The 26,896-nt window shown below is 28.3% G+C and overlaps 6 protein-coding genes across 6 annotated transcripts; all 6 read left to right on the top strand.

The window, feature by feature from the left end:
* Nucleotides 1-2,066: 2,066 nt before the first annotated feature.
* Nucleotides 2,067-13,017, top strand: LOC145742644 (uncharacterized). Its single transcript, XM_082560420.1, has 33 exons — nucleotides 2,067-2,300; nucleotides 2,367-2,481; nucleotides 2,628-2,781; nucleotides 2,913-3,127; nucleotides 3,303-3,455; nucleotides 3,519-3,588; nucleotides 3,689-3,774; nucleotides 3,867-4,065; nucleotides 5,714-5,786; nucleotides 5,842-5,956; nucleotides 6,152-6,302; nucleotides 6,414-6,634; nucleotides 6,709-6,861; nucleotides 6,923-7,001; nucleotides 7,064-7,149; nucleotides 7,241-7,433; nucleotides 7,504-7,641; nucleotides 8,016-8,174; nucleotides 8,241-8,385; nucleotides 8,467-8,569; nucleotides 8,912-8,930; nucleotides 9,657-9,726; nucleotides 9,803-9,917; nucleotides 10,051-10,204; nucleotides 10,372-10,592; nucleotides 10,660-10,812; nucleotides 10,890-10,959; nucleotides 11,032-11,117; nucleotides 11,201-11,396; nucleotides 11,543-11,683; nucleotides 11,848-12,006; nucleotides 12,192-12,336; nucleotides 12,453-13,017. Exons 1-33 carry the CDS (start codon nucleotides 2,206-2,208, stop codon nucleotides 12,571-12,573), a joined length of 4,353 nt encoding a protein of 1,450 aa, XP_082416546.1. The 5' UTR covers nucleotides 2,067-2,205; the 3' UTR covers nucleotides 12,574-13,017.
* LOC145741671 (uncharacterized) lies at nucleotides 4,086-5,341 on the top strand. Its single transcript, XM_082559297.1, has 4 exons — nucleotides 4,086-4,300; nucleotides 4,496-4,654; nucleotides 4,723-4,867; nucleotides 4,966-5,341. Exons 1-4 carry the CDS (start codon nucleotides 4,258-4,260, stop codon nucleotides 5,084-5,086), a joined length of 468 nt encoding a protein of 155 aa, XP_082415423.1. The 5' UTR covers nucleotides 4,086-4,257; the 3' UTR covers nucleotides 5,087-5,341.
* Nucleotides 13,018-15,380: 2,363 nt separating the features above from the next.
* Nucleotides 15,381-19,021, top strand: LOC145742643 (kelch-like protein 12). The gene is made up of 12 exons (XM_082560419.1): nucleotides 15,381-15,549; nucleotides 15,625-15,739; nucleotides 15,879-16,032; nucleotides 16,398-16,690; nucleotides 16,795-16,947; nucleotides 17,025-17,094; nucleotides 17,167-17,252; nucleotides 17,338-17,536; nucleotides 17,684-17,824; nucleotides 18,149-18,307; nucleotides 18,379-18,523; nucleotides 18,640-19,021. The coding sequence occupies exons 1-12, from the start codon at nucleotides 15,455-15,457 to the stop codon at nucleotides 18,758-18,760; spliced, it is 1,731 nt and encodes a 576-aa protein (XP_082416545.1). The 5' UTR covers nucleotides 15,381-15,454; the 3' UTR covers nucleotides 18,761-19,021.
* Nucleotides 19,022-19,369: 348 nt separating this feature from the next.
* LOC145742641 (kelch-like protein 21) lies at nucleotides 19,370-23,298 on the top strand. The gene is made up of 12 exons (XM_082560418.1): nucleotides 19,370-19,461; nucleotides 20,138-20,252; nucleotides 20,447-20,597; nucleotides 20,709-20,929; nucleotides 21,006-21,158; nucleotides 21,220-21,298; nucleotides 21,362-21,447; nucleotides 21,539-21,731; nucleotides 21,792-21,929; nucleotides 22,304-22,462; nucleotides 22,528-22,672; nucleotides 22,754-23,298. The coding sequence occupies exons 1-12, from the start codon at nucleotides 19,370-19,372 to the stop codon at nucleotides 22,866-22,868; spliced, it is 1,647 nt and encodes a 548-aa protein (XP_082416544.1). The 3' UTR covers nucleotides 22,869-23,298.
* A 477-nt stretch (nucleotides 23,299-23,775) lies between these two features.
* Nucleotides 23,776-24,680, top strand: LOC145743185 (kelch-like protein 3). The gene is made up of 4 exons (XM_082561096.1): nucleotides 23,776-23,913; nucleotides 23,988-24,102; nucleotides 24,236-24,389; nucleotides 24,542-24,680. Exons 1-4 carry the CDS (start codon nucleotides 23,819-23,821, stop codon nucleotides 24,544-24,546), a joined length of 369 nt encoding a protein of 122 aa, XP_082417222.1. The 5' UTR covers nucleotides 23,776-23,818; the 3' UTR covers nucleotides 24,547-24,680.
* Nucleotides 24,554-26,888, top strand: LOC145741357 (uncharacterized). Its single transcript, XM_082558937.1, has 7 exons — nucleotides 24,554-24,694; nucleotides 24,913-24,998; nucleotides 25,082-25,280; nucleotides 25,426-25,566; nucleotides 25,732-25,890; nucleotides 26,104-26,248; nucleotides 26,571-26,888. The coding sequence occupies exons 2-7, from the start codon at nucleotides 24,981-24,983 to the stop codon at nucleotides 26,689-26,691; spliced, it is 783 nt and encodes a 260-aa protein (XP_082415063.1). The 5' UTR covers nucleotides 24,554-24,694; nucleotides 24,913-24,980; the 3' UTR covers nucleotides 26,692-26,888.
* Nucleotides 26,889-26,896: the final 8 nt, after the last annotated feature.

Below are 26,896 nucleotides of genomic sequence, written 5' to 3'. Positions count from 1 at the left end.
ACTCGTTTAAACTGGCAAACGACGCTAAAAGTGCTCTGAATATTGTTATGTAATCTTATATAAAATAAGACTATTTAAATCCACTTCGAATTTTCAACAAAATTATATTTATTGTAATAGTCACTTATTAACCAGGTTATTTATATGCGATCGGTGGAAGTGATGGCAATAAAGTATTAAACACAGTCGAGAAATACAATCCAAAGGAAAACGAATGGGGATTCACCGCCTCCCTACAAACTTCACGCAAGTGGTTTGTTGCTACGGCAACTGATGACGCAATTTATGTTATGGGTAAGTATTTATTAATTTTCTGAATTTTCTTAATGTTTAAATGTTGAAATAGTATTGATATTACAAAAATAAGGCATACAAAATTAATTTGTTTAAGGCGATAAAATAAAAATAATTATTTTTTAAAATTCTGGTTTATTAAAAACCAAAATATTTTCGACCACAAAGCCTATACCAATAACAAACATTTTTTGTGCCAGCATACGCTTACCTATATACAAAACATAGCAAAATCCCTTAGAAAAATATAACTTTAATTTTAAGGGGGCCAAGATAACAGAAAAACTTTAAAATCAATTGAAAAATATGACGTCATCGATGACGTATGGACCAACCTTACAGACATGCTTACTGTGAGATCTGGTTTTTCGGGTTGTTTGATTCAAAACAAGATCTACATCGTTGGAGGGTAAGTTATAGTTATAATAATGATAAAAATGTAATTGCCTAAATTAGGTTATAATTTATAAACAGTTCAATTAAATGTTAAATTGTAATAGCCAAAAAATAATAAATTAAAATGCCCTAATACTATGTTATTACCATAGATTAAATTTCAAAAAGAAAAGTTTTAAGTCGATCCACAAGTACGACATAGAAAAAGACAATTGGGTTTTTGTTACAAACACAGAAGAAGGATACATTAATCACACAGTCGTTCCTGTTTAATTATGTATCTCAGTCGTAGTTTTAAAATAAAAACTAACTTAGACGATGTGTTTTTTAAACAAAAAAAATTTTTTGGGATTTATTTTTAACCACAATGTTGTATCATGTTACAATTTTATATCGTGAATTTTTTGCGTTTTTAAATATTTTTTAATTTTAATTACAAAATAATTTGTTTAACTAACCTCTAGTTTTTTTTTTTATTAAAACGAAATCAATTTTTTGGATCTTCGTTACAAACACAAAAGAGATGGTTAAAAATCACACATTGTCTCTATTTAAAATGTTTTATTACGCAGGTTAAAAGCAATTCTTAATTTGAGATAACGCGGTATTTATCACAACATTTATTTGTTGAGTTATTTATACTATGTAATACTTTTTAACTAACAAAATTGTTTGTTGTCAAAAATTTTATATTGTGTAGTTTAACATTTTTTTATTTTGTTTTACCCTTAGGACTCACAACTTTTTTATTTTAGGACTCACAACTTTTTTATTTTATTTAAAAAGAATATAGTTACAATTTTTTTTTTCGTTCTACATACATTTTATTATTTGTAGTTGAATAATAATGATTGGTATATTTTTCAACAAAGCAGTTAAAGCATCTAATTTTTTTTTAATATAACCCCATATTACAATTAGTAAAAGAAAGCAAAGAATTTTGGTTTTAATTTTACATGTAAAACGCTAAGTCACAAAAATATATTTTCTAAAAAAAAGTTGACTTTTTTTGTACAACGAAATAGTGATTTATGTCAGAAATATGTTTTTAATTTAATATTAATATTAAATTGATATATTTTTTATTGCAATATACATTTAAAAATATTGAACAGACGTAAACTTTATAAATTTAAAAATATGTTAACAAACAAAAGATTACCTCAAACAATAGTAAACTAATAGGACTTCAATACAAAGTGAATGTGAAACATTTGTAACGTAAACCTTCAACACCTGTGTTAAAGTTTATCCTGTAAAGCTAGAACAAGGAATTTATTTTAACTGACGTCAAATACAAAAAACAAGGTTTATGTTGGTCGTACCAAGCGATACAGTTCTCTTACATTTAAGTTATTCATTTTCAAAACAAATCACTACAGTCAACAAGTGCAACGTAGCTTAATACTTAGACTTATTTAATTTAATTACCAAAGTCAACTACTAAGTGTTAACTTTTATTACTATTGGCATGTTTATACAATTAAGATAAGTATAATATAAGTTAGCAAAATTATGGACGACGTTATTTCTATCGAAGGAACGACCGATATTGGTGAAATCAAGTATGTGAGAACAACCAAACCTGATCTAAATGCTTACGCAACCAGGTAAGTTAAAAAAAGTGAAATTATTTTATAAGTTAAAGTTTATAATGATATATTCATTTTTGGCAGAAATAGATTAAATTTTAATGACGTTACTATTAAGTGTGGGGGTGTATCAATCCCAGCAAACAAAATGGTTTTGGCTTGCAACAGTCTCTACTTCAAAGCAGCTTTTGACGTTTCAGTAAGTGCACATTGGGGTATATTATTTAAAACTTAGCTTAACTTTAGTTTATATTTCAAATTTTGATATTTTAACCTTAATTGATTACTGAATATAAAAAATTAGCTTAATAGTATTGGTAATTTAAATAAAATAATACTCTTTAGATGAAAGAAAGATATTCAGGTTCAGTGGAAGTTGAAAGAATTGACGCAACATCCATGAGATCAGTTATTGATTATATTTACAACGGAGAAGTCAAAATAAACGTCACTAATGTTTGCCAATTGCTGGATGCCGCTGAATATTTGCAAATAGAAGGTAACCTTGAGTAAATATTTTAACCTTAATTGTGGAAGAAGCATAAAGATTTTTAATTCAACCTAGTAATAGGAAAAAACTTATATATACTTAAACTACATGTTAAATTGTATTTGTGAATAATTTTAAAGATCTAAAAGATAAATGCATTTCGTATTTGGAAAAAGCAATCACGTGCCAAAACTGCTTTAGTCTTCGCCTATTGGCTGATCGTTACCATAGCGGCACTCTTCGCAATAACGTCAAAGCATTCATGCGCAACAACTTTGGCATTATTCTGTCACGTGATGAGTATAAAGAGCTGACGGAAGATGATTTTTGTTTTATGTATTCAGTTTGCAATAATGTAAGTTGTAATTTAATGTTAACTGTTTTAACTTGAGTTTTGTTAAATTTAAATTAAAAAAAAACTTGGTAATTGCCAAACTATTTGGTTAAAATGTAATAAAGATTTTTAAGATAAACGTAACTATACTTATTGTAAAAATAAAACTATTTTATTTTTTTTGCTTTTGGTAAAGACCAAGAAAACGACTTTGTACAAAGCTGTTGTTGAATGGATCAAGTTTAAGTTCGACGAACGTAAGGATCGCTTCCTTGAAGTTTTGGAGAAAGTGGATTTGAAACTAAGTGAACTTTCTTTGCGGTTTCTTAACAATGTTGTTGTACAAGAGGTTTGTTTTAAACAAAATATTAAAATGTTTTTTTTGCAAATAATAAACTTATATCTATTTTAGAAATTTATTCAGAGAAATCACATTTACATCGAAAAAGTTTGTGACGCAATTAGACACTTATCCTATGAAGGTAAATTTATATATTAAACTTATTGTAAAAATTGCAAACGCAGTAAGTCATAGTAAAATGCTGGTTTATTGAACGTGACTTTTGCTTGGTTGTTTAATAGAAAACTTACTTATCATCGGTGGAGATGGTCGTCGTAACAAAGTTACTCAATACAACATTCCTTCCAACAAATTTACTCAACTACACGTATGCATAACTTCTAACTAGATAATTTATAACAAAAATAAAAATAATAGAATGTAAAATCGGTGTTTAAATCGATATTTTATATTTTACAGAATCTCCCAGAAGGCAGAAGGTATCACCGTTGCGTGACACTGAATGATTTTGTTTACGTCATCGGTGAAGAGGCTAGCGATGGTGAAACCTCACTTGCTACAGTTTATAGAATGAATATGAAGGAAGATCCCTCAACTTGGGAGCAGGTTAAATCAATGAACACTGTAAGAGACTTAGCGGGAGCTACTTCTTTCAATGGTAATATAAAATACATTTAAAATAAATCTTAAGAATTAAAACTAAAGTTTAAACAATAATCTTGTATTATAAAAAAATAACATTCTTTAATCAGGACTAATATTTGTAACTGGTGGATATTTGCATCCAAATCATTTGTCATCTGGAGAATATTATTTGGAAACCCTGAATATTTGGAACCAAATAGCTGACATGAAAAGTCGTAGATATAGACACGAGATGGTTAAATTAAGAGGTTAAAAGTATAAGTTTTAAAAACAAAATAAACATTTAATATTTTAAATTTATTTGTGAAAAAAATACTAAATAACAATAAATTCGACCAAGTTTTACCCAACTTTATGATATATTTATTTTGTAAAAGAAAAACAATAGTACAGATACTATACCATACTCGTTTAAAAAGTTTAATAACATTATTTTTAATCAGGTTATTTATACGCAATCGGTGGAATTATTCGCAAAAAAGTAACCAACACAGTCGAGAAATACAATCCGAAGAAAAACGAATGGGGATTCACCGCCTCCCTACAAACTGCACGCAAGTGGTTTGTTGCTACGGCAACCGATGACGCAATTTACGTCATGGGTGGGTATTATTTTAAAACATTAAAAAACGGTGAATTATTTTATAATACAAATATTTTTACGTTTAAGGAGGTTACGACGGAGATAACAGATTAAAATCAACTGAAAAATATGACGTCATCGGTGACGTATGGATCAACCTTACAGACATGATTACTGAAAAAGATTGTTTTTCGGGTTGTTTGATTCAAAGCAAGATCTACATCGTTGGAGGGTAAGTTTTATTTTAATATGTTTTTAAAGGCTCTTTATAATAACTTTAAAAAATTTAAAAAATGCACGGTTTGTAATAATATAGTGTTATTATCATAGATTAGACAACAATAAGCAAATAGTCAAATCGATCCACAAATACGACATAGAAGAAGACAATTGGGTCATTGTTGCAAACACAGAAGAAGAATACTGCAACCACACAGTTGTTCCTTTTTAAATTTTTTTAACAAAGCTTAATTTAAACATCATTTCTTTAAAAAAAGAATTTTTATTTTATTTTTAACCAAACACATTTACAAAATCTGATATCTCAAAAATAAAACTTAATGTCATAAGTCTTATATTAATGTCACAAGATTCCCAAATAAAAGTTAGAGCTAAATGCCAAAAATAATTATTTTAAAAATGTTTATGATTTATTTTGTACAACGGTAAAGTTATTTATTGTAAGAATAGGTAACAAAATTTTAGGTACGTAGTTAATATATTGTATTCTAACATGAAATTTGTTGTATTGGATAAATGTTAAAATAATAAATGTAGCATAGAATACAAACAATAGTGCATTAAATTTTGGTATGAAAAAAAATATAGTTATTATGTTTAAAATAGTTTTATATAGATTTCTTACAACAGACGTCAAATACAAAACAAACAACTTTATGTCTTTCGTACCAAGCGAAACTGTTCTCTCACATTTAATTGACCAGATTAGGCAATAAATTTTATCACTATAGTCCACAATATTATCACTGCCTACTAATATATAACTGTTGTAAATATTTAAATGCAGTTTAGAACTCAGTTAATTACAGTTCGTAAATTATGGCTAAAGTTATAATAGAACCACCAACCAATATTAGTGAAATTAAGTATGTAAGAAAAGCGAGTCCTGATCTAAATGCTTATGCAGCCAGGTAAGTTATAATAAGGTTTCAGTTAAAACATGCTAATTATTAAGTTGTTTTATAGTAAAAGGTCAATGTTTGATGACGTCACTATTACGTGTGGGGGTGTATCAATCCCAGCAAATAAAATGGTTTTGTCTTGCAACAGTCTCTACTTTGAAGCAGCTTTTGACGTTCCAGTAAGTATAATTAGAAATTAATTTTAAACATGGTTCTTTTCTAAAATTTATGTTATTTAAAAATATTGAAATTATCAATAATTTAGCATAAGAGATCGTTTTTTTATAATTAATTTACGTTCTTTAACGGAAAGTAAAATCTTGCACAATATAATGTTAAGTTATGTAAACTTTCTTACATAAAATATTTTAAAGAAAGAAAAATATTCTGCTTCAGTGGAAGTTGAAAGAATTGACGCAACATCCATGAGATCAGTTATTGATTATATTTACAACGGAGAAGTTAAAATAAACGTCACTAATGTTTTCCCATTGCTTGATGCTGCTGAATATTTGAAAATAGAAGGTGAACTGTAAATGTTTGCAAGAAAAAAATAATTTATAACATACGAATAATTTTATAATTACATTGCAAAACCATATTGTTCGGAAAACTTGCTTTTTTTATCCTTTGCAGATCTAAAAGATGAATGCATTTCATTTTTAAGCAAAACTATTACTTTTAAAAATTGTTTTCAATTTCGTTTTGTTGCTGATCATTACCATAGCGACAAACTGGCCAATGAGGTCAAATCGTTTCTCCGGGACAACCTAGGGCCGATTCTATCACGTGATGAGTACAAGGAATTAACAGAAGAAGAATTTTGTTTTGCGTTTTCTGTTCAATTACGCTGGCTTGTAAATCAATATTATTCTTTTCTCTGTGTGTTTTTTAACCTATACCTTTTAAATTTATGAATGGTTTTATTTAGATTAACAAGACAAATTTGTACAAAGCTGTTGTTGAATGGATCAAGTTTAAATTCGACGAACGTAAAGATCGCTTTCTTGATGTTTTGAAGAAAGTGAATTTAAAATTTTGTGAACTTTCTTTGCCGTTTCTTAACAATGTTGTTGCACAAGAGGTTTGTTTTAAACAAAATACAAAGTTGTTATTAGCTAATAACCATTCATAATCTACTTTAGAAATGTATCCAGAAAAATCATACTTATATGGAAAAAGTTTGTGAAGCAATGAAAGTTTTATCAATTAAATCATCTGAAGGTAAAATTACATAAATTTTAATCTACTTAATGCAAAAGATTATCTTATTTATCTTGCAACAGAAAACTTGCTTATCATCGGTGGAACAGATCGTGAAAATAAAGTTACTCAATACAACATTCCTTCCAACAAGTTTACTCAACTACAGGTAAACCCCTAATTAGTAATTTACAGAAAAAAATCACAAAAAAAAGAAATAACAAAAATGTAAATTATCTAAAACTCATATTCGGTATAAGGCACTTCCAGAAGGCAAAGCCCTTCACCAATGCGTGACGTTAAACGACTTTGTTTACGTCATCGGTGGTCTATACAAAGAAACGCCTGTTGCTACAGTTTATAGAATAAACATAAAGGAGAATTTTCCAACTTGGGAGAAGATTAGGTCAATGAATAATGCTAGATATTCGATGGGAGCCACCGTTTTGGAGGGTTCGTTTATTAACTGGCAATTTTTTATATGTATGTATAAAGATAATTTTTAGAATATTTTGTTTTGAAGGATTGATATTCGTGGTGGGAGCTGGTACAGTTTATAAACCCAGTGGCGAATGTTACTCTCCAGAAATGAACGCTTGGTACTACATAAGCGACATGTGTATGGATCAACGTCATAGTAATGAGCTTGTTCAATTAATGGGTATGCAGGAATTTATCGCATTTATTTCAAAGTGACTTGATTTGTGTTGACAAGTGTATATAAACTTTGTTAGAAAAAGCTATTAACAATAAGGAGTTTATACCTTAAACTGGTCCAACTCGACCAATGCACAAATAAAAACACTTTTTAGAGTTATTTACATTTAATATATACAAAGAAGGCTTCAACATAAAATGTATGGCTTACACTTAAAAAATTAAAAATATTGTTAACAAAAACTTCTTTGACAACTAAATCAAACTAAAAGATTGTTAAGGTGACTTTATAATAGACATTACAGGCTGAACGCAAACAAATTAAGGCACTGAATAATTTCAAATATTTAAAATTTAACAATAAGTTTATTTTACCAGGTTATTTATATGCGATCGGTGGAACTGATGGCAATGAAGCATTTAACTCAGTCGAGAAATACAATCCAATAAAAAACGAATGGGAATTTACCGCACCTCTAAACAATGCACGCTTGTTGTTTGTTGCTACGGCAACTGATGACGCAATTTACGTCATGGGTATTAACAATATTAAAAGTATTAGAAGTAATTTGGTTTTATTTCTTAATTTTTTATAATTTAAAGGAGGTTTGAATGAGGCAAACAAATACAAATCAATTGAAAAATATGACGTCATCAGTGACGTATGGACTAACCTTACAGACATGATTACTGAGAGAATTGGTTTTTCGGGTTGCTTGATTCAAAACAGGATTTACATCGTTGGAGGGTAAGTTGCTGCAATTCTAAAATCTTTAATTCTTAAAACTTTGACTATATAGTTTCAAGTCTTAAGTTTATATTATCCAAGAGTTAGACAAGGAGAAGCTGATTCAATCCACAAATACGACACAGTTAAAGATACTTGGGCCGTTGTTACAAATACAGAAGAAAACTTTAACTCCAACACTATTGTTTCTTTTTAGTTTTATTTCTGATTACGTTTTAACTTTGGCAACATTGTATAGTAAGAACACTAGCTTAGCACTTCTCTACAACATCTTCAATCAGTAATAAATTTAGACAACTTTGTTGTTAGAACTAAATCTTTTTATAAATTTTTTCATGAGGTTTAATTTAAATTATTGTGGTACAAAATAACCTATTTAAAGCTAATTGCTAGTGTTGGAATTATTCATTGATGAAAAAAATTGTTTTATTAAAAATTTAACTTAATCAAATCAAAATAATATTTTTTTTAAACAATTTTAGCATTATTTCACCACTCAAATTAATTAAGTAATAATTTCTCAAAGAATCTTGATTTGGATAAAAGTAAAAAGTTAACAAATACAAAAAGATAAACTACATTTAAAATACATGATGCTACTATGACCTGTACTATAACCACAATTATTCTTGCTATTACTACAAATGGAACTTTTTGCATTCATTATTAAAAGGTAGAAAAAGCAAATATTAGCTCAAGTTTATTCATCACATCAGAACAACTCATGGCTAAATATAGCTTAATATGAATATAACAAAGGAAGTAATAGTTATAAAACTTTAAGTTATGGTAGAAAAATAGTAATAGCGTTTTTATGCATTTTAGGCTGATAATATCTTGAACATCAGTTATTTTATTTATACTTCTAAATGAAAAGTGATATTTGTTATTTTTTTAATTTGATGTTTTAAAAATATACTGTATAAAGTTAAGCTGCTTTAAATATAACTTTATGAATAAATCTTAAATCTTTGGCTTTTTATTTTATGATCTAAATATATTTAAAACCTTAGACTTTAAACCAAGTACATTTAAATGTCAACAAAGAAAACATAAAACTTTAGTCATGAAAGCAAACAAGGTTGTATTTGTCGTACCAAGCGATACTGTTCTCTCACATTTAAGTTATTCGGCCATAACGCATATCACCACAGTCAACAAGTTAAGCGTATCTTTACCATTATATTACTTACATACGTTTTCAAATACAAGTTAAAGTTTAGTTTGGGTAGTTACATTTAATATCATGGACAACATTATTTCTATCGAAGGAACGACCGATATTGGTGAAATCAAGTATGTAAGAAAAACCAAACCTGATCTAAATGCTTATGCAGCCAGGTTAGTTAAAAAATTATAAATAATTATTTTATAAGTGAGACGGTTATTTAAGTTTATTATGATATAATGTTTTCAGAAAACGAGAAAACTTTAATGACGTCACTATTACGTGTGAGGGTGTATCAATCCCAGCAAACAAAATGGTTTTGGCTTGCAACAGTCTCTATTTTGAAGCAGCTTTTGACGTTCCGGTAAGTTAACATTTGCGTTTACTATTTAAAACTTAGACTAAACCTCAGTTTATATTTAACATTTTAATATTTTAACCATATTTGCCTTTTGAATATTTAAAGTTAGCGTAAAAAATTAAGTTATACTTTTTAGATGAAAGAAAGATATTCAGGTTCGGTGGAAGTTGAAAGAATTGACGCAACATCCATGAGATCGGTTATTGATTATATTTACAACGGAGAAATTAAAATAAACGTCACCAATGTTTGTCAATTGCTCGATGCTGCTGAATATTTGCAAATAGAAGGTGAACTTTGTCAGTATTTATAGAGTATTTATTTGTCAGTATTTATTGAGTATTTATTGACTTTGTTAATATTTGCATAAAATAATACAAAAACATGACCATGTATACATTTTAAATTATATGTAATTTTTAAAAGATTTTTTTTTTAATTTGTATATAATTGACAGATTTAAAAGATGAATGCATTTCATTTTTAAGCGAAGCAATTACTTTCAAGAATTGTTTTAAATATCGCTTTATCGCTGATCGTTACCATAACAACAAACTGGGTAATGACGTCGAATCGTTCATGCGAGACAACATTGCTAAAATTGTATCACGTGATGAGTATAAAGAGTTGACTGAGGAAGAATTTTGTTTCGCGTTTTCCATTCAATTAAACAAAATTGTAAATTAATATACTTAAAATTAATGTGAAAACTAACTGAAAGTTGTAAATGTCATGTGTTATACAGATTGACAAGACGACTTTGTACAGAGCTGTTGTTGAATGGATCAAGTTTAAATTCGACGAACGTAAGGATCGCTTCCTTGAAGTTTTGGAGAAAGTAGATTTAAAACTTTGTGAACTTTCTTTACAGTTTCTAAGCAATGTTGTTGCACAAGAGGTTTGTAATTATACAATTTTAATATTGAAGTTTAGTATTTATACACTTTGTTGTTTATGTTCAATTATTTATTTTAGGAATTTATAAAAACAAATCTCAGTTATTTAAATTCAGTTTGTGAAGCGATGAAGGGTATATCAAATAAAGGTAAGATTATAACTAACTTATGTGTTATTTTAACAATATTAAAACAAACGTTTTTTTATCACTGGGCAACAGAAAATTTACTTATCATCGGTGGAGATGATCATCGCAACAAAGTTACTCAATACAACATTCCTTCCAACAAGTTCACCCAATTACAGGTCGACCATGATAAATTAATTTATCAAATTTTTATTTCGGTAAGCCGTGAATTCTTAATTTTTTCTAAAAATAAACCTAACAGGAACTTCCGGAGGGTAGAATAGGTCACCGATGCGTGACGTTGAACGATTTTGTTTACGTCATCGGTGGAAAAGCTGACGATGGAAAAACCTCACTTGCTACAGTTTATAGAACGAACACAAAGGAAAACGCCTTCACTTGGGAGCAAGTTAAATCAATGAACACAGTATTTGTTGCAGGAGCAGCAGTCGTTAACGGTAATAAAAGTTTATTAATTAATGCAATTCTTTAATTTAATTTTTTTTATAACAATAAAAACATAAATTACAAACTATGCTAAACTATGTTTTACATTTAGTTTACGGGTTAACATAATATAAATTTACAATTTTATTTTTAACAGGATTAATATTTGTAACTGGGGGATTTTTGCACCCAAACCATTTGTTATCTGGAGAATATTATTTGGAAGCCCTGAATATTTGGAACAAAATAGCTGACATGAAAAGTCCAAGATTTGGACACGAACTAGTTGAACTTAAAGGTTTAAATGTTGTTATGTGACCTTATAGAAAATAAAACTATTTAAATCAACTTCGAGTAAATTCTGAGAAATTACATAAAAATAACCAACTAATTAAATATCTTTAATAGCTTACACTTAGCTCCAACAAAACATTTTTATTGTGTTATTTAATTATTTATCAGGTTATTTATATGCGATCGGTGGAACTGATGACAATGGTGTAACCAACACAGTCGAAAAATACAATCCAAGGGAAAACAAATGGGAATTCACCGTCTCCCTACAAACAGCACGCAAGTGGTTTGTTGCTACGGCAACCGATGACGCAATTTACGTCATGGGTGAGTAATTATCGTTATACTCTCAAATTTTTATAACCTTTAAAGTGTTAAAATGGTATTAATTTTATAAAAATATTAAGGCAGACAAAAATTAATTTTTCTTAAGGTGATAACCTAAAACAGATTTATGTTTGGTAAAAACCATAGCAAAATTTGTTAATTTAAAATATAATTTAAATATCAAGGTGGTCATAATGGCAAAAAAACTTTAAAATCAATTGAAAAATATGACGTCATCGGAGACGTATGGACCAACCTTACAGACATGATTACTGAAAGAGATAGTTTTTCGGGTTGTTTGATTCAAAACAAGATCTACATCGTTGGAGGGTAAGTTTTATTTTAATATTTTTAACAAATTAAGCAAAAATTTAAAGGTTCTTTATAAGTTTTTTAAATTATTTTAAAAAGGCACGGTTTGTAATAATACAGTGTTATTACCATAGATTAGACAACAAAAAACAAGCAGTCAAATCGATCCATAAATACGACATAGAAGAAGACAATTGGGTCATTGTTACAAACACAGAAGAAGGTTACTACAACCACACAGTCGTTTCTTTTTAAAACTTGAAACTAATTAGTATTGAGGTCGTAGATTTAAAACAAATTTAAATGTGTTTTAATTAAAAAAATCTTTATTTCAATGACTTTATTTTTTACTACATGTGAAAGTATTTAGATTCAACTTTATCCTTTGTATTTTTCAAAGTTGTGGCACACTTTTATTGTATGATAGTATAACGAAATATTTTTTGGCTTGTTTTTTATATGTGAATTGCTTCGAATTTGTGTTAAAAAAAAAGTTTTATGACAAAGGTTATTCAAAATAAATTAGACCATGTTTGACTAACAATCAAGTGGCACTAATTAAAACAGTTTCCCAAACTTAACCTTTAAATATGAATTACCTTTAATTTATTGGTACATGCTGTAACATTATAAGTTCCAATCTGATAAGGTAAAAAAAACACCTCATAATAATATTATTACTGATGCAGTTAGGCTACAATTTACCACGACAGCAAGCATTGTAAATTAATGTGTGTATTAAATTTATGAATAATTTTAGAACTTTTTTTTATAGAACATTTTATTGTTAATAAAAAATTAATAAAAAAATAAGGACTGAAAAAATTCTAAAAATCCCAACCGTAGGGCGAGCTATTGGTTACTACATTTAATAAAAGGCTGTTAACTCACTTTAAAAGTAACTAGGCTTAAATAAGAAAACGTGCTTTTGATATTTTTAGTTTGTTTTTAACTTTAGGCAGAAAATTGGGTTCACGTTAACTGTCTGACCCAGACAAAACTGATAAACACTACTACGTACCTCCCAAATTTACTCGTAGCTTGTACGTAACTTTCCTACGCAACGCCTTTTTCGTTTTGTGTGGTTCTCTCTAACAACAAACTTAGATAGGGTTGGGGTAAGGGTATATATATTTGAAGACTAAGATGATGTCGGCAAAACAACCGTCGGTGTTCAGTAAAGTCGCAAACATAAAACAATAGGTCTTGCCTGACGACTATTGTTTATCAACAAGCGTACTGCCTAATTTGGGACATAATCGAACTTATAACTGTTTGATTAAACTGTATTACAGTTTAATTAAATTATATTACACTAAAATGTAGTAATTTATAGCTAATGTTTATTATTTATTGTTTATTATTTATTCGCATAGGTTACATTGCAAGAGAGCTATCTCGTAAATATTACGCAACTCCTAAATTCACTGGTTTTGAGAACGTAACCTTTTTTTGTTAAGTTACGGACAGCTAACGTGATCCTCTTTTTATTAATATATCAAACCTTTGCAGTTTTAGCATTATAATTTCCATCAATTGGGATGTTTGGAGCTTTCATCTTTACTTAAAGTTTTTAAACTTATTCAGTTAGTATCTAAAGTAAATGAAGATAGCCTTTAGTATATACAACAAGATGACAAATTTAGTATATACAACAAGATGACATTTGTATAATCTGTCTTGGTCATCTGGTCATATTAAAATTGTCAGATTGTCATTAATATGACAGAATAATTGCTTGGTAGACTGTCAAGCTAGGTTGACTGTTGTCTGTCATCTAACAATAATAAAACTGGCAGCGTAATGTAGTGATCACTGATAGAGCTTTTGTCATCACTACATGAGGTTCAGGGTTCGATTTCCACTACTCTGATAAAGAAGACCTTAAGTAACGTGAGTAACGCGCCACAAAAACAGTGTGCTGAAAAAATAAACAATCGACACCATAATTAATTTCGAGAATTTGTATTCTAATATCCCAAACTGTCATAGTTACTCGAGACTGGGTCGGGATGACTTATGTTCTTCATGTTAAGGTTGTAAAGTCAATTTTCCCACATCGAGGATAAAGATCTGAAGATAAAAAATATAAATAAAACCTAAACGTCAAGTCAAACCGATCAAAAATAAGATTTATTTGTTATTCATTTTCAATACAAGAAAGTTGTACGTAATAAAACATTATACATACCTTACTTTACATTTGAATTTATTTTAAAACAAAAAAAACGAGTTCTTAAGGTTTAAAAAAATAACAACATCAAAATATTTATTAAAACTGAAAATAAATAAGTCACGTGACGTTTTAGCGATGCGTGAAATTTAAGAAAATAGAAATCCTCTAAGTTTTTGATAAAATTTGATTATTTCAAAAGTTATCAAACCACCTAAAACAAACTCTTGGTACAACTAAATATATTTTAAAATTTTTGTGTTAATTTTATTTTTGTAATATAAAAAAAATTAAAGTTTTTGGTAATATGGGGTATTAATATGGAATATCGTATGTAGTTTTTACAAATTGTATGTTTGGTTAACTGTTTCTTAAGCAATTAAACAGTATCCGTAAGCGATTTGTAGTATTTTTCAATAAAACAACGTTAAATTTAATTTTTTTATTAACCAATCTTAATTTTATTTCTATCCGTAATTAGATTTAAATATACAACCAACAACAACACAAATATATAACAACAACAACAACAACAAGGCTGTGTTTTTTATAACAAACAAAAACAATACTGTTTTCTTACCTTTAAGTTGTTCAGCCTAGGCAATATGTGTTATTTTTAATAAGAATTTTTGGAATTAAACTATATACAATTAAAACGGATTAAATATGATAAAAATATACAAAACTAAAATGGATTGCTATTCTTTGTATGATTTATAAAATATTAGGTATTATGGGCAATCATACAAAGGAACAATAAGAAATGTTTAAAAGTAAGCAAAAAAAGAAATACGGTTATACAAAGCAAACAAGGTTGTGTTTGTCGTACCAAGAGATACTGCTCCCTCACATTTAAGTTATTCAGCCATAAAACCACAGTTAACAAAGGCAGCGTATACCGATTCAATATAAGTTTTCAAATACAAGTTTTAAGTTTAGTTTGTAAAACCAGTTAGAAAAATCATGGACAACTTAATTTCTATTGAAAGAACGACCAATATTGGTGAAATCAAGTATGTTAGAACAACTAAACCTGATCTAAATGCTTATGCAGCCAGGTAAGTTAAATGTTAAAAAGTATTTTTAAGGTAAAACGGAAATTACTGTTAATACTAATAACTTGTATTTTTTAGAAAACGAAAAAACTTTAATGACGTCACTATTAAGTGTGGGGTTGTATCAATCCCAGCAAACAAAATGGTTTTGGCTTGCAACAGTCTCTACTTTGAAGCAGCTTTTGACGTTCCGGTATATCAACAAAACCTATATATATATTAATATGCATTTAAAGGTTTATATTTAAAGGTTAAAAATACCGACCGTATTTGATTGCTGGATAAAGTTTAAAATGTTAATTAGAATAAATAAAAAAAACTGATGTTTTCAGATGAGAGAAAGATATTCAGGTTCGGTGGAAGTAGAAAGAATTGACGCAACATCCATGAGATCAGTTATCGATTATATTTACAACGGAGAAGTCAAAATAAACGTCACCAATGTTTGCCAATTGCTTGATGCTGCTGAATATTTGCAAATAGAAGGTGAGAGTTTTTTAACTTTGCAAAAAAAATTTGCAAAAAAACAGTAGTTCTATTTATAACTGGCTTACAATAAACAAAACTGTTTTTACATAACAGCAAAAATTGTGATTATGCAAAGTATAAACGTTTAGGTTTATGCCAATGGTTAGTACAATAAAAAATTTGTTGTGTGGTTTGGATTAGTTTAGAAAACGAGGTATTTTTTTAGAAAATATTGTAAGTAATGTAAAATGTTTATACAGGCTTAACCGTTATCTTGTTAATACTTAACATTATACTTTTTTAATTTTAATTATTTTTTTTTAGCTTTTAAAGCTTTTAAAAGCTTTTTACAGATCTAAAAAAAATTTTAAAGCTTTTTACAGATCTAAAGGATAAATGCTTTTCCTATTTGCAAAAAGCAATTACTTGCAAAAACTGCTTTAATCTTCGCTTATTGGCTGTTCGTTACCATAGCGACAATCTTCGCAATGACGTCAAAGCATTTATGCGCAACAACTTTGATAAGATTCTGTCACGTGATGAGTATAAAAAACTGACAGAAGACGATTTTTGTTTTATGTTTTCAGTTTGCAATAATGCTAGTTGTAATTTGATGTTAACTGTTTTAACTTTGCTGGGTTTTGTTAAATTTAAATTTACAAAAAATCTTGGTAATTGCTAAACCATGTGGTTAAAATGTAATAAAGGTTTTTAAGATAAACGTAACTATACTTATTGTAAAAATAAAACTATTTTATTTTTTTTGTGTTTTTGGTAAAGACCAAGAAAACGACTTTGTACAAAGCTGTTGTTGAATGGATCAAGTTTAAATTCGACGAACGTAAAAATCGCTTCCTTGAAGTTTTGGAGAAAGTGGATTTAAAACTTTGTGAACTTTCTTTACAGTTTCTGAACAATGTTGTTGCACAAGAGGTTTGTAATTATACAATTTTAAAATTAGAGTTTAGTACTTATACACTTTGTTGATTATGTTCAATTATTTATTTTAGGAATTTATAAAAACAAATCTTAGTTATTTAAATTCAGTTTGTGAAGCGATGAAGGGTATATCAAGTAAAGGTAAGATTATAACTAACTTATGTGTTATTTTAACAATATTAAAACAAACGTTTTTTTATCACTGGGCAACAGAAAATTTACTTATAATTGGTGGAAATAATCGTGAAAATAAAGTTACTCAATACAACATTCCATCCAACAAGTTTATTCAACTACAAGTAAAAACTAATAAACAGTTTTAGAATTAAAAAGAAAGGCATTGAAAATTTTTTTTTAAATGCAAAACAAGAAATTTTTATATAGGAACTTCCAGAAGGCAGAAGATCTCCCCGATGCGTGACGTTGAACGATTTTGTTTACGTCATTGGTGGGCAGGCTGACGATGGTAAAACCATACTTGCTACAGTTTATAGAATGAACCTGGAGGGAAATTCCCCAATTTGGGAGCAAGTTAAATCAATGAGCACAGTTAGATGTCTTGCAGGAGCAGCAGTCGTTAACGGTTATGAAATTTTATTAATTAATGCAATTCTTTAATTTAATTTTTTTTATAACAATAAGATCATAAATAACAAACTATGCTATAAATTATGTTTTACATTTAGTTGGCGATTTAACATAATATAAATTTACAATTTTATTATAACAGGAATAATTTTTGTAACTGGAGGATATTCAAACCTAAATTATTTGTCATCTGGAGAATATTATTTGGAAACACTGAATATTTGGAACAAAATAGCTGACATGAAAAGTAAAAGATATGGCCACGAACTAGTTGAACTTAAAGGTATAAATTATTGTTATGTAACCTTATATAAAATTAAACTATTTAAATATACTTCGAGTAAATTCTGACAAATTACATAAAAATAATCAACGGATAAAATATCTTTAAACAGCTATTTTAGTGGGTTTTGCAATTTTGTAAGTGTTGTAAATAAAGCACTGTAATACGGTTGACACTGAATCACAAAATGCCGTTAGAACCTTAAAAAAATGTCTGTGTTAATAACAATTTAATTTTCAAAAAATATTGAAAATAATAAACATCAAAAACCTTACACCTAGCTTCAACAAAACATTTTTATTGTGTTATTTAATTATTTATCAGGTTATTTATATGCAATTGGTGGTGATGATGACAATAAAGTAACCAACACAGTCGAGATATACAATCCTAGGGAAAACAAATGGGGATTCACCGCCTCCCTACAAACTGCACGCAAGTGGTTTGTTGCTACGGCAACTGATGACGCAATTCACGTATTGGGTTGGTATTATTTTAAAACAGTAAAAAAATTTCTCTAATTATTTTATAATATAAATATTTTTACGTTCAAGGAGGCAACGACGGCGAAAATTCCTTAATATCAGTTGAAAAATATGACGTTTTCGGTGACGTATGGACCAACCTTACCGACATGATTGCTGAGACCTATGCATTTTCGGGTTGTTTGATTCAAAAAAAGATCTACATCGTTGGAGGGTAAGTTTTATTTTAATATGTTTTTAAAATGAATCAAAAATTTAAAGGCTCTTTATAACAACTTAAAAAAATTTAAAAAATGCACGGTTTGTAGTAATACAGTGTTATTACCATAGATTAGACAACAAAAAACAAACAGTCGAATCGATCCACAAATACGACTTAGAAGAAGACAAGTGGGTTATTGTTACAAACACAGAAGAAGGTTACTACAACCACACAGTTGTTCCTTTTTAAATTTTTTTAACAAAGCTTAATTTAAACATCATTTCTTTAAAAAAAGAATTTTTATTTTATTTTTAACCAAACACATTTACAAAATCTGATATCTCAAAAATAAAACTTAATGTCATAAGTCTTATATTAATGTCACAAGATTCCCAAATAAAAGTTAGAGCTAAATGCCAAAAATAATTATTTTAAAAATGTTTATGATTTATTTTGTACAACGGTAAAGTTATTTATTGTAAGAATAGGAAACAAAATTTTAGCTATGTAGTTAGTATACTGTATTCTAACATGAAATTTGTTGTATTGGATAAATGTTAAAATAATAAATGTAGCATAGAATACAAACAATAGTGCATTAAATTTTGGTATGAAAAAAGTATATTGTTATTATATTTAAAATAGTTTTATATAGATTTCTTACAACAGACGTCAAATACAAAACAAACAACTTTATGTTTTTCGTACCAAGCGAAACTGTTCTCTTACATTTATTTGATCGGATTAGGCAATAAATTTTATTACTTTAGTCCACAATATTATCACTGCCTACTAATATATAACTGTTGTAAATATTTAAATGCAGTTTAGAACTCAGTTAATTACAGTTCGTAAATTATGGCTAACGTTATAATAGAACCACCAACTGACATTGGTGAAATCAAGTATGTAAGAAAAGCGAGTCCTGATCTAAATGCTTATGCAGCCAGGTAAGTTATAATGTTAAGGTTTTAGTTTAAACCAAAGTATATATATAAACACAAGTAGTACAACTGATTCAACCGGATTGTTACGTCATTTTTTCCGATTCAAGGAGGCAAAAATGGGTCTTAGAAATGCATTACAGGTATAGAAAAAAACACGAATATTTTGATTTGCGAAAATTTCTAACATGGGCACCTAAAAATTTAACCAGAATTTCATTATACTAATATTTTGACACTTTTTTTCGCAAAAATTTTTATTAAAAATAAAAAATTGTCGCATGCCCTGAGTATTATTTAAGTTTGTCCCCAATTTCTATTCATACAACAATGTGTTTTATGACGTAATAATGTTTAGTAAACAACATTTTAGACATTTTTTTATTATTTTATTTCTTTTTTACTTTTATTTTAAGTATATATCTATTTAATAACAACACTACACGAAAAAAACTGCGCGTAAAAATGTTAAAATATTATTAAAATGGAATTCCGGTGAAATTTTTAGATTTCTACGTAAGGAATTCTTGTAAAACGTGATATTCGTGTTTTTTCCTATACCTGTAATGCATTTTTAAGACCCATTTTGATCTTCTAATTTTATTTCCGGTCACGTGTTAAACTACTTGTGTTTATATATATACTTTGGTTTAAACATACTGATAACGAAATTGTTTTATAGTAAAAGGTCATTGTTTGATGACGTCACTATTACGTGTGGGGGTGTATCAATCCCAGCAAACAAAATGGTTTTGGCTTGCAACAGTCTCTACTTTGAAGCAGCTTTTGACGTTCCAGTAAGTATAATTAGAAATCAATTTTAAACATAGTTCTTTTATAAAATTTATGTTATTTAAAAATATTGAAATTATCAATAATTTAGCATAAGAGGTCGTTTTTTATAATTTATTTACGTTCTTCAACGGAAAGTAAAATCTTGCACAATATAATGTTAAGTTATGTAAACTTTCTTACATAAAATATTTTAAAGAAAGAAAAATATTCTGCTTCAGTGGAAGTTGAAAGAATTGACGCAACATCCATGAGATCAGTTATTGATTATATTTACAACGGAGAAGTCAAAATAAACGTCACCAATGTTTTCCCATTGCTTGATGCTGCTGAATATTTGAAAATAGAAGGTGAACTGTAAATGTTTGCAAGAAAAAAATAATTTATAACAGACTAATAATTTTATAATAACATTGCAAAAACATATTGTTTGGAAAACTTGCTTTTTTTATCTTTTGCAGATCTAAAAGATGAATGCACTTCATTTTTAAGCAAAACTATTACTTTTAAGAATTGTTTTCAATTTCGTTTTGTTGCTGATCATTACCATAGCGACAAACTGACCAATGAGGTCAAATCGTTTCTCCGGGACAACCTAGGGCCGATTCTATCACGTGATGAATACAAGGAATTAACAGAAGAAGAATTTTGTTTTGCGTTTTCTATTCAATTACGCTGGCTTGTAAATCAATATTATTCTTTTCTCTGTGTGTTTTTTTTAACCTATACCTTTTAAATTTATGAATGGTTTTATTTAGATTAACAAGACAAATTTGTACAAAGCTGTTGTTGAATGGATCAAGTTTAAATTGGACGAACGTAAGGATCGTTTCCTTGAAGTTTTGAAGAAAGTGGATTTACAATTTTGTGAACTTTCTTTGCCGTTTCTTAACAACGTTGTTGCACAAGAGGTTTGTTTTAAACAAAATACAAAGTTGTTATTAGCAAATAACCATTCATTATATACTTTAGAAATGTATCCAGAAAAATCATACTTATATGGAAAAAGTTTGTGAAGCAATGAAAGTTTTATCAATTAAATCATCTAAAGGTAAAATTACATAAATTTTAATCAACTTAATGCAAAAGTTTATTCTTATTTATCTTGCAACAGAAAACTTGCTTATCATCGGTGGAACTGATCGTGAAAATAAAGTTACTCAATACAACATTCCTTCCAACAAGTTTACTCAACTACAGGTAAAGACCTAATTAGTAATTTACAGAAAAAAATCACAAAAAAAAGAAATAACAAAAATGTAAATTATCTAAAACTCATATTCGGTATAAGGCACTTCCAGAAGGCAAACATCTTCACCAATGCGTGACGTTAAACAATTTTGTTTACGTCATCGGTGGTCTATACAAAGAAACGCCTGTTGCTACAGTTTATAGAATGAACATAAAGGAGAATTTTCGAACTTGGGAGAAGATTAGGTCAATGAATAATGCTAGATATTCGATGGCAGCTACCATTTTGAACGGTTTGTTTATTAACTGGCAATTTTTTATATGTTTGTATAAAGATAATTTTTGTTTTGAAGGACTGATATTCGTAGTGGGAGCTGATTCAGTTTATGTACCTAGTGGCGAATGTTACTCACCAGCAATGAACGCTTGGAACTACATAAGCGACATGTGTATGGATCGACGTCATAGTAATGAGCTTGTTCAATTAATGGGTATGCAGGAATTTATCTTACCAATTTTAAAGTGATTTAAATTGTATTGAAGTGTATATAAACTTTGTTAGCAAAAGCTATTAACAATAAGGAGTTTATACTTTAAACTGGTCCAACTGGATCAATGCACAAATGAAAACACTTTTTAGAGTTATTAACATTCATTATATGCAAAGAAGGCTTCAACATAAAATTTATGGCTTACACTTAAAAAATTAAAAATATTCCTAACAAAAATTTCTTTGACAACTAAATCAAACAAAAAGATGGTTAAGGTGACTTTATAATAGACATTACAGGCTGAACGCAAACAAATCAAAGAACTGAATAAGTTCAAATATTTAAAATTTAACAATAAGTTTATTTTTACTTAGGTTATTTATATGCGATTGGCGGAAATAACTTCGATAAAGTAACCAACACAGTCGAGAAATACAATCCAATAAAAAACGAATGGGAATTTACCGCTCCTCTAAACAATGCACGCTTATTTTTTGTTGCTACAGCAACCGATGACGCAATTTACGTCATGGGTATAAAAAATATTAAAAGTAGTAGAAGTAATTTGGTTTTATTTCTTAATTTTTGTTATTTAAAGGAGGTTTAAATGACACAAACAGATTAAAATCAACTGAAAAATATGACGTCATCGGTGACGTATGGACCAACCTTACAGACATGATTACTGGAAGATTTATCTTTTCGGGTTGCTTGATTCAAAACAAGATCTACATCGTTGGAGGGTAAGATACTACACTTTTTAAACCTTTAATCCTTAAAACTTTGACTATATACTTTTAAGTCTCAAGTTTATATTATCTAAGGTTTGGAAAAGAAGAAGTTGATTCAATCCACAAATACGACACAGATAAAGATACTTGGTCCGTTGTTACAAATACAGAAGAAAACTTTCGTTGTAGCACTATCGTTTCTTTTTAGTTTTATTTCTGATTACGTTTTAACTTTGGCAACATTGTATAGTAAGAACACTAGCTTGGCACTTCTCTACAACATCTTCAATCAGTAATAAATTTAGACAACTTTGTTGTTTGAACTAAATCTCTTTATAAATTGTTTCATAAGGTTTAAGTTTAATTATTTTGGTACAAAATTACCTATTTAAACCTATTGCTAGTGTTGGAATTATTCATTGATAAAAAAATTGTTTTATTGAAAATTTAATTTAATCAAAAAAAATAATATTTTTTTAAAAATAATTTTTGACACGATTTCACCACTAATATTAATTTAGCAATAATTTTTCAAAGAAGCTTGATTCGCATAAAAGTAAAAAGTTAACAAATACAAAATGATAAACTACATTTTAAAAACATGATTCTACTAATACTTGTATAACAACTATTCTTGCTATTACTGCAAATGCAACTTTTCGCATTCATTATCAAAAAATGGAATAAAAACTTTAAGGTATGGTAGCAAGAATAATAGTAATTTTTGTGCATTTTAGGCTAATAATATCTTGAACATCAATTATTTTATTTATACTTCTAAAAGAAAAGTGATATTTGTTATTCTTTAATTTAATGTTTTGAAAATATACTGTATAAAGTTAAGCTGCTTTAAATATAATTTTATGGATAAATCTTAAATTTTTGGCTTTTTATTTTATGATCTAAATATATTTAAAACCTTAGACTTTAAACCAAGTGTACATTTAAATGTAAACAAAGAAAACATAAAACTTTAGTCATGAAAGCAAACAAGGTTGTATTTGTCGTACCAAGCGATACTGTTCTCTCCCATTTAAGTTATTCAGCCATAACGCATACCACCACAGTCAACACATAAAGCGTATCTTACCATTATATTACTTATATAGGTTTTTAAATACAAGTTAAAGTTTAGTTTGGGTAACAGTTAGAAACATTATGGACAACATTATTTCTATCGAAGAAACGACCGATATTGGTGAAATCAAGTATGTGAGAAAAATCAAACCTGATCTAAATGCTTATGCAGCCAGGTAAGTTAAAAATATTATAATTATATTTGTAAGTGAGACGGTTATTTAAGTTTATTATGATATATGGTTTGCAGAAAACGAGAAAACTTTAATGACGTCACTATTACGTGTGGGGGTGTATCAATTCCAGCAAACAAAATGGTCTTGGCTTGCAACAGTCTCTACTTTGAAGCAGCTTTTGACGTTCCAGTAAGTTAACATTTGCGTTTACTATTTAAAACTTATGCTAAACCTCAGTTTATGTTTAACATTTTGATATATTAACCGTATTTGACTTTTGAATATTTAAAATTGGCGTAAAAATGAAGTTATACTTTTTAAGATGAAAGAAAAATTATCTGCTTCAGTGGAAGTTGAAAGAATTGACGCAACATCCATGGGATCAGTTATTGATTATATTTACAACGGAGAAGTTAAAATAAACGTCACCAATGTTTGCCAATTGCTTGATGCTGCTGAATATTTGCAAATAGAAGGTAAAATCTGTCAATATTTGCAGAAAGAGATGTAAAAACATGACCATGTATACATTGTAAAGAATATTTTATTTTCTAAATTTTTTTTTTTAAATTTGTATATAATTGACAGATTTGAAAGATGAATGTTGTTAATGTTATGTGTTATACAGATTAATAAGACGACTTTGTACAAAGTTGTTGTTGAATAGATCAAGTTTAAGTTCGACGAACGTAAGGATCGCTTCCTTGAAATCTTGGAGAAAGTGGATTTGAAACTTTATGAACTTTCTTTTCAGTTTCTTGGCAATTTTGTTGCACAAGAGGTTTGTAATTATACAATTTTATTTATGGAGTTTAGTATTTATACACTTTGTTGATTATGTTCAATTATTTATTTTAGGAATTTATAAAAACAAATCCCAGTTATTTAAATTCAGTTTGTGAAGCGATGAAGGGTGTATCAAATAAAGATAAGATTATAACTAACTTAAGTGTTATTTTAACAAAATTGAATCAATTTTTTTTTATCACTGGGCAACAGAAAACTTACTTATCATCGGTGGAAATGATCTTTACAACAAAGTTACTCAATATAACATTCCTTCCAACATGTTTACTCAATTACAGGTCGACCATGATAAATTAATTTATCAAATTTTTATTTCGGTAAGCCGTGAATTCTTAATTTTTTCTAAAAATAAACCTAACAGGAACTTTCGGAGGGTAGAATAGGTCACCGATGCGTGACGTTGAACGATTTTGTTTACGTCATCAGTGGAAAAGCTGACGATGGAAAAACCTCACTTGCTACAGTTTATAGAACGAACATAAAGGAAAACGCCTTAATCTGGGAGCAAGTTAAATCAATGAACACAGTAAGATTTGTTGCAGGAGCAGCAGTCGTTAACGGTAATAAAAGTTTATTAATTATTGCAATTCTTTAATTTAATTTTTTTATAACAATAAAAACATAAAATACAAACTAAGCTAAACTATGTTTAACATTTAGTTGGCGATTCAACATAATATTAATTTACAATTTTATTTTTAACAGGAATAATTTTTGTCATTGGGGGATATTTAAACCCAAACCATTTGTCATCTGGAGAATATTATTTGGAAACACTGAATATTTGGCACGAAATAGCTGACATGAAAAGTAAAAGATATGGCCACGAACTAGTTGAACTAAAAGGTTTAAATTATTGTTATGTAACCTTATATAAAATTAAACTATTTAAATCTACTTCGAGTAAATTCTGAGAAATTACATAAAAATAACCAACTAATTAAATATCTTTAATAGCTTACACCTAGCTTCAACAAAACATTTTTATTGTGTTATTTAATTATTTATCAGGTTATTTATGTGCAATCGGTGGGCATGATGGCAATGGAGTAACCAACACAGTCGAGAAATACAATCCAAGGGAAAACGAATGGGGATTCACCGCCTCCCTACAAACTGCACGCAAGTGGTTTGTTGCTACAGCAACCGATGACGCAATATATGTCATGGGTACGTATTTATCGTTGTTCTACCAATATTTCATAATTTTAAATGTTAATTAATTTTATTAAAATATTAGGGCAAGGCGATAACATAAATATTTTTGATCCTACAGTCCATACCGTTGATACAAAAAACGCTTTGTGCTAGCATATATGCTAGCTTTTACGAAAACAATGCAACAATTTTTAATAAAAAAAATTATATGATTTTAATTTCAAGGTGGCTACGATAGCAAAAAATCTTTAAAATCAACTGAAAAATATGACGTCATCGGTGACGTATGGACTAACCTTACAGACATGATTACAGAAAGAAGTGGTTTTTCGGATTGTTTGATTCAAAACAAGATCTACATTGTTGGAGGGTAAGTTTTATTTTAATATATATTAATTAAAATCACAGGTTTGCAAGACCACCTTAAAATAATAAAAAGTCTAAAAATAAGCTTCTTAATGGGAAGATAACATTTTTTTATTGATTTATGATTTATATAGATTAAATTAAACGTAAAAATATAATTATTTTGGTTTCCTAAAAACAATCTGAAAATGTAAGTTCCGCTTTGGCAACTGTGGCGAGTATGGCAAATCATTCTTTAATTTGCAACACAAAATTCATGCAAGCCTATAACTCTACTGTATAAAAGTATCTCTATGCAAGTTAAATTAATACGGTGTTTACCATAGGTTAGGCAACGACAACCGAAGAGTCAAATCGATCCACAAATACGACATAGAAGAAGACAATTGGGCCATTGTTACAAACACAGAAGGGGAATACTTTAACCACACAGTCGTTGCTGTTTAAAATACTTTTACCCAATAGTGTGACCAATAATATATTAAATCACAATCACACACAGTCGTTTCTTTTTAAATCGTTTTTCATAAAAATATGAAGTTAAACAATATTTCGTATAAGTAAATTGAAAATTTTATTTGTTACCCTAAATTTTTATTTTGTTTTTAACCCAACACATTTACAAAATCTGATATCTCACGACAGCAAGCAT

This window comes from Corella eumyota, chromosome 2 (assembly GCF_963082875.1).
Source record: "Corella eumyota chromosome 2, kaCorEumy4.1, whole genome shotgun sequence".
NCBI lineage: Eukaryota > Metazoa > Chordata > Ascidiacea > Phlebobranchia > Corellidae > Corella > Corella eumyota.
This window is presented reverse-complemented; position numbering and strand designations above follow the sequence as displayed.